Source organism: Lachnellula hyalina, assembly GCF_007821495.1.
Source record: "Lachnellula hyalina strain CBS 185.66 chromosome Unknown contig00130, whole genome shotgun sequence".
NCBI classification, from domain to species: Eukaryota; Fungi; Ascomycota; class Leotiomycetes; order Helotiales; family Lachnaceae; genus Lachnellula; species Lachnellula hyalina.
Window position 1 is genome coordinate 80,755 of NW_022157244.1, and position 7,125 is coordinate 87,879.

The 7,125-nt window shown below is 48.2% G+C and overlaps 3 protein-coding genes across 3 annotated transcripts; all 3 read left to right on the forward strand.

The window, feature by feature from the left end:
• Positions 1 to 3,907: 3,907 nt before the first annotated feature.
• Positions 3,908 to 5,053, forward strand: dim-5 (Histone-lysine N-methyltransferase,H3 lysine-9 specific; the record flags this gene model as incomplete). Its single annotated transcript, XM_031151571.1, has 3 exons — positions 3,908 to 3,967; positions 4,067 to 4,523; positions 4,581 to 5,053. 3 exons carry the CDS (start codon positions 3,908 to 3,910, stop codon positions 5,051 to 5,053), a joined length of 990 nt encoding a protein of 329 aa, XP_031003245.1.
• Positions 5,054 to 5,920: 867 nt separating this feature from the next.
• Positions 5,921 to 6,337, forward strand: LHYA1_G006637 (uncharacterized protein; the record flags this gene model as incomplete). Its single annotated transcript, XM_031151572.1, has 2 exons — positions 5,921 to 6,157; positions 6,221 to 6,337. The coding sequence occupies 2 exons, from the start codon at positions 5,921 to 5,923 to the stop codon at positions 6,335 to 6,337; spliced, it is 354 nt and encodes a 117-aa protein (XP_031003244.1).
• A 38-nt stretch (positions 6,338 to 6,375) lies between these two features.
• On the forward strand, positions 6,376 to 6,907 carry LHYA1_G006638 (uncharacterized protein; the record flags this gene model as incomplete). Its single annotated transcript, XM_031151573.1, has 3 exons — positions 6,376 to 6,487; positions 6,541 to 6,658; positions 6,718 to 6,907. 3 exons carry the CDS (start codon positions 6,376 to 6,378, stop codon positions 6,905 to 6,907), a joined length of 420 nt encoding a protein of 139 aa, XP_031003238.1.
• Positions 6,908 to 7,125: the final 218 nt, after the last annotated feature.

A 7,125-nucleotide genomic window follows, 5' to 3' on the forward strand; every position in this document is an offset into this window, starting at 1 on the left:
TGGTGTCTTAGGTCGGGTTGGAGATGATGGCTCTGTGTTGTGAGTGGGCGGACGAGCGTGGGTAATTGCCGGCTCTACCATAGGAGCATACGCGGGTTTATGAGAGCGGCTCCTGCTCTCTACTGACGGAGCGTATGGGTTATTGTGGGTAGGGTCTGCAGTTTCTGCAGTAGGAGCATATGTAGTGTTGTTACTGCGATTTGGACTAGTTGAAAGAGGTTGCACACTGGGCGAGGTTCTGGCCTCTGAACGCTCGGGATATGGTGGCGAGGTGTTATCTGTGGTGGCCCTGGTGGGAGAGTTGGAGATAGAATTTCGGAGTTCAGACCGTGGGGGAATTGCACGACCACCTGAGGTGCTATCTCTCCTGGGAATTGGGTCGGAGTCTATGATAGGTGGGGGCGGTTGGAGGTCATAGTCCTGTGGAGTACTGGCTACTTGTGATTGCAATGGTGTTGACTTCCTGGCTGGAGATTGCATTCTTCCCAAGTTGGGGCGAGACTGTTGCTGGGATATGTTTTGTGGCGGCGCTTGGCTTTGTACTGTAGGTTGCGGAGTGTCTGCAACTGGCGGATTGGCATTCTGATTGACCGTCGTCTCAGACTGCTGAGGAGGATCGGTACTTGGATTGTAGGGCTGGGACGTAGTATACGTTTCACCGTCTGCCCCTACAGTGGTGGTTGCTTTTTTGCCATCAGCTTGAGATCCTATAATCAATAACAATGCGACTTACTGGTTGTAGTTGTGGTCGTTGTAACCACGGTAGTTCCCGGTGCTCGGCCTCGAGGCTGAGGGGGCGGCTGATGAGTTCGAGGGTTTGTATCAGCGTTTGATACATTGCTACTCGAATAGTATGTTGAATCGTGATCTCTATTGTAGTTTGAAGACTGCGGGGTAGTAGTGGCGTTGGGAAGCTCGGCACGAGTCTTGTCTTTACTTTTGAAAAGGCCCATCTTGCTCAATTGTTCGAAATTCCCGTGAATAAGCAATTGGTTGAACTTATTTGTGGGATGAAAGAAATGGAATCATAAAAGGAGGAATACTGGGAATGGAGGGGAAGCATATAAGACAAGTACAGAAGATACTGTGTGGCTGGTGCTTTGCGTCATGTTGCATGAATCCTCGCAAGAACAGGGAATATTAGCGCTAGATGTGGATTACTCGACGTTAGACGAGGAGGGAGGTGGCGCAGCTGAAAGGGGGCGGGACGGGAGGTGAGGGGGCAAGTTGGGCAACATCTGGGCATGGATATGGAGTTGTCTGATGAGTTGTGTGGGTAATATGTACAATTATTTTCCAATTTCTATGCCATGTGCCATCAATCAAGCAAGGCTCAGTGTCCAAATGCCGGGTCCCGAAAAATGCCTGTCCCATCATCCGATTCCCATGTCGCTTTTGCTCCTCAGTCCTCTTTCATGTTCGTCCAGCTTTGTCAGTCAGGTATGGAAGCGGGAGACCAGTTGGTAGCTGAATCGCTTACCTTACCAGACAAGACCAAGCCTATATATGCCCCCGAATATATAGAGAAGCTGGCAGTCGTATATATCGATCTTCGGCAATTAGTTCTCAAGACTTAAAGTGTTAACATTCACTTGCAAAAAAGACGGTCAAGGCTCCAAGACAGCTGGAAACCTACCATATCCCATGTCGCCCCAATAAGCTCCCGTTCCAATGCTTCTGTCTCATCCACCGCTGCCGTCTGAGAACAGACATCGACCACCCTGGTGACCTTGATTACCCTCTCGTCGGAGCCATCGGTGGAGAAAGCGATGTCTCGTTCAGAAACAAAGTGTACGACTCGCTTTGGGCGTCTGTACTTGTCCGTACCGAAGAGCTTGCTTATGAGGGCCCCCATCGCACAGAGTTGTCGATTGAAACCTGTTCGAAAGATCGGAGGTGCGTACACAGTAGAGGCTTGCGTATTTTTCGCTTTGGAGTGTGAGGCGCTTGCATGTTGAAAGCTCGAGGGATCGTGAACTTGTATTGTAACTCGCAGTGAATTGGCATAGCTGCGTTGTGCCAAAGATACGATGGCGACATATCTAGATTGCGAGGCGTTGCATCGCATACGCAACTTCCCAAAATCATTAAAAAGCTTACCGTCGACCCCATGCCCAACAAACTTTTATCCCCTGCGAATTTCCTGAGACTAGCCCCAATCGCCCAACTTGGAAGAGTGTGAATACAATCTATTCTACTGAACTGGCAGTGAAGATATTTCATGCTCCTGAAAAGATTGAGAGTTCTATGATCAATTGTATATCTGGAGAGTGAAATGAAAAACCCCGAATTCTCCAGTTGATGTCTAGATATTCAGCTAGCATCAAGAATCTGACCTTCGTTCCCTCAAACTCCAAGAGCCGCTGGTCATGCCAAATAAGTTTTGGAAGGGAGTTGCTTTTGAGTAGTGGTGGTTTATTGTATGTCGAGACTTTATGGGCGGCATGAAATTGTTAGGCACAATATGCGAGTCCACAAATGTTATCAGGTATCCAACGAGGAGATCTTAAACACCCAGTCAACGGCATGAGTTGGATGAATGAGGACATCCAAACGGACCATCCTAGACGTGAATACGACTCACGCTTCGCCCACAATTGAACATTTTGATATCGCCTTTGAAACTGAAGCCACATGTACGGTATGTACTCCGATATAGGGCACGTGGCTTGAAGGCCTAGAGGCTTTGTTGGCGGAATCTCGATCAGCCGATAGCAATCGACCTACCTTGCTGTCGCCCTAAATTGGCGCCGATGTCAACAAACTACCGTATTCGTGGCCATCAACCTTGGACGCTACCGTAGTCACTAATTACCTAGGTACCTGTACGGAGGGTATAAGAACAACCAGCCGCCCATCTTTCACTGCTTTCCTCCATCCTTTCTTCACATCAAACATCATCAACCACGACCATTTTCATTAACCACCACCACAACACCACATCTTCCATCAATGTTCCATCGGATCATGCATCTAAAAGGTACGCTCATTCTTTCTCTCGCCTTATTTTCCCGAAAATGTCGCATCTCATTGTTGTCGCTCCAAGGTGTGCTCGTCGTCGCCAGTCGCGTCGCAGCCTCAATACCTTCATCCATCAACTCCACAACCCATCATTGGCATACCATCAAGAGCAGTCGCTCAACATGAAGTGATTGTAGTGGCAATCCAATGCCATCATCGGTCCGCTCCATCCCCTCTTCCTCCCTTCCCTCCACTAGTGCAGTGGGCGCGACTCTGGCCTGTTCAGTGAGCAGCACCAGAGGCAGAAAACGACCCAACTCAGCGTGATCCACTCTCTACTTTCATCAAATTTTTGTGCGAAAGAACACATGAAAATAGGAGATTATTGACAAAATCTCTCGTTCGGCTCATAACTTCATGCAGAACACATCACTAGAAAGCAAGCAAGCAAATGGACACGGAAATTCAAAACTAGGGGGTTCCAAATTCGACAAACTTGGCAGAAGCGTATTCGCTGTTGGATACCGCTGTAGACTCAACTTCGAGAGTAAGCTTCTCCACTCTAACACTTGTTCCATCGCTCTTCTTTATGAGTGCCTGCATGCTAGTGAGATGAATTATTGAGTATTATGGAGAGTTGCTCGGATCTGCGCACGAAGGTCATCATGTCTGCCGGCGCCAAGTTAACTACGCCTGACAATAGAGCTCAGCTAGCTGATAGCTAGTTCTCTGACTTGTCTATTGTTTGCGAGTCGTAACAATCCCGTTTTAGTGATGATTTACATATTCGAAGGATACCTACCTAGGTTGGGGTTGGTTGAGGGGTGGGGCTTGCACAGAGAATCAGTTTTACGCGAAGCAGTTGAGCTAGTTTCTTTCAGCCTTACACTTTGCACAGTATGACATCCCGAAGCACGTTGAGGCATAGAATCTGCTCTACAACAAGATGGATACGGAGTATCTCTTCAAAATACACTACAAGAGCCATGGAAAACCGAATCGGCCTGTAAGTAACTGTTGTCTTTTATCAAATTATCTTCTTGGTTTTCCACTCGGCGCGTCGCTCTTGACACGCCCCTCTCAACGGGTTACTAACCTCTCTCAGGACCTCAAAAACGAGAAGGCCAAATGCCATTGGTGCCAATTACGCGCATTTTCGACCAGCAAAACCTTCCCCGTAGCTATCGTCAATGACGTCGACAGCGATTTCATCCCGCGCGACTTCGTATTAATCGAGAACTGCGAGCCAGGCAAAGGCATCGAGCTCCCGGATCCCGAGTTCTGCGTTGGCTGCGAATGTACAGACCATGATACGTGCAAATCTGATGAATGTTCCTGTCTGCAGGACATGACGGTTCTAGACGAGACGGACGAAGACAAATACGTGTACGAGTCGAAGGGTGGGAAGGATACGTTGAGAGCAGATTACCTGGATACGCGGGAGCCTATCTACGAATGTCATGATAAATGTTACTGTGGTGAGAATTGTCCGAATAGGGTCGTGGAGAGGGGTCGCAAGATCACATTGCAGATCTTCCGGACTGAAGATAACCGTGGTTGGGGTACGTTTCTACACTCTAGTTTTGCTTGCTACCAGGCTAACGTATATGTCTGCATAGGAGTACGGTCGAAGGAATACATAAGTAAAGGCCAGTTCGTAGACAAATACGTTGGTGAAATCATTACGGCGGAAGAGACAGAGCGCCGACGCCAACTTTCGGACGTTGCGCAGAAGAAGGACGTATACCTCTTCGAACTGGATAAATTCAAGGGCGACGCAGATCGAGACCCATCACTTGCCGATACCGTCTTTGTAGATGGCGAGTTCCGCTCTGGCCCAACTCGGTTCATCAACCATTCCTGCGACCCGAATTTGCGGATCTTCGCCCGTGTCGGACCTCATGCCTTGAAGCGATTCCATGATCTGGCTTTCTTCGCCGTCAAGGATATCCCGGCTGGTACGGAGCTGACTTTTGATTATGTGGATGGGGAAGATGAGAAGCTGGAGGAGGAGAAGAGGGATCGCAGGAAGAAAAAGGAGATGACGAAGTGTCTGTGTGGATCGGACAACTGTCGTGGCTATCTATGGTAGTTGGCATTCTGGATTAAATTTGGGTATAAATTGTTGGTTTCTTCTGGTAGGTTGGAGTTACTTGTTGCGTCTGGTCGGCGTTTGTCTACGATATACCCTGCATAGGTAGTGGCGCTAGGTGGGAATACCCAAAACTGATACTTGTATGAAATATCCTTATATTTATGCGGAATATTCTGTAATCCATAGTCTGCCTGTCCTCTTGTGTATATTTGGTTGCATACTGGTCTCGCGTCGAGTTTGCAACCTGTTCTCTCCAGTGGAATTCGAGACAGAGCAAATCAGGCAAGTGCGTTGGCCGTTCACCAGGTTGTCTTCTCCTCTCATCTCTCCTATATGTTGTGCCACCACTGATTCCGGAGGTGTCAGCTTTAGGTGGGTAATGTCCTTGCTATTCTGCCTGTTGGCGGTACTTCGTAGCTGTGTGGAACTTGGGGAGACGCGACATATTGCATATCTCGGGATTTTCAATGGGACCCTATGTACGATATAGAGATGTGTTTATGAACACTGTCTAAAGATTGATAACTCAATATGGGGTTCTTGATTCATAAAGGGGCTGTAGCAGACTCTTTGTCTTCATACGCTCAAAATCCACAATTACTTATCCTTCAGATTCATCTACTACGTCTTTTAAGAATAGATTCTTATTCTTCTCAGCTCTCGATAAAACACTTGGTTTTCGCGATTACTGCCCGGGGCGTACCGTACCGTAGTACAGGACGGAGCACGGATCTGTCGGAGATAATTCAAAAGTGGACCGAATGGCGCACGCCATCCGTATTAGGTGTTTAGTAATTGATCACCCTGTTACCCCAATAAATGATGAGCGCTCAACGACACTTCAACACCATCAACATCAATATCATGGCTCAAAATAACGCTGATGCAGAGAGTCAAACAATCATTCATAATGAACAGACACCGCTACTTAATGACCACCAATCCGATCACCAATCCGACGAAACTGAGCCGGAACCAGAGCCCGAGCAGAAGGTGAGGCGGGCTAGCTGGTATGTCTGGAGAGCATTCTGGACTATCGCTGCGGCCCTGATTCTTGCTGCTTTCATCAAAGGCTGGGTAGACTCGGGTGGAGATGTTGACGTGGGTTCCAATCAGAGCTTTTATTTATCATATCTGTCTAGCTAGCTAACTTTTATACTATAGTTTGATTTGAAAGCCGCGCTCAAGCGAGCTCTTGGAGGAGGTCTAAGTGGTGCTGCGGCTATGGTCCTGCAAGTTCTACTTTTGATGGTAATGGTGTTTCTATTCTTCTATGTTTGATATTGGGACTGAGCATTCTTCAGCCGCTTCGAACAATCATGAACTACCAATACCGTTTTGGGAATTCCTTCGCCTCCGCGACAAAGACACTTTACCAAGACGGTGGTCTCCGGCGATACTATCAAGGTATCGGTGCTGCACTTGTCCAAGGTAAGAGCTTTATCAACTCATTTCAATTTTACTATATGATTCTAACTGTGTAGGGCCGGTCTCGAGATTCGGAGACACGGCAGCTAATGCCGGGATCCTCGCGTTGCTCCAATCAAACTCTTACTTGAAAGACCTACCTTCACCTATCAAGACCATCTTCGCTTCATTATGGTAAGGGGCCTCACATAACACGACCCATCCATTCCTAAGCTAACCTGGCTCTTTCCAAGCGCTGCCGCTTTCCGGATGATCCTCACACCTGTCGATACTCTAAAGACGACCCTCCAGGTGCAAGGTGCAGGCGGGACCGCCGTGCTTCGTCAGCGTATCAAGATGCATGGAGTAGGCAGTCTGTGGTGGGGTGCCTTTGCCACCGCGGCTGCACGTTCGTGGGGCATTATCCTTGGTTTGCTACCGTAAGTCTATGCCCGCCATCCTCTTGATCTAATCATCACACATCAGCTTGCATCTTACTTACTGCATGCGTCTACCGGCAGTATAACTTCCTCTCAGAAACCATCCCCGAGCCCCCCAAACAGTCCATCTTCGTATGGCTGCTCCGTCTCGCCTTCATCGGATTCGTCGCATCCATCGTTTCGGATTCCATCTCCAACTCCTTGCGAGTAGTAAAAACCTAC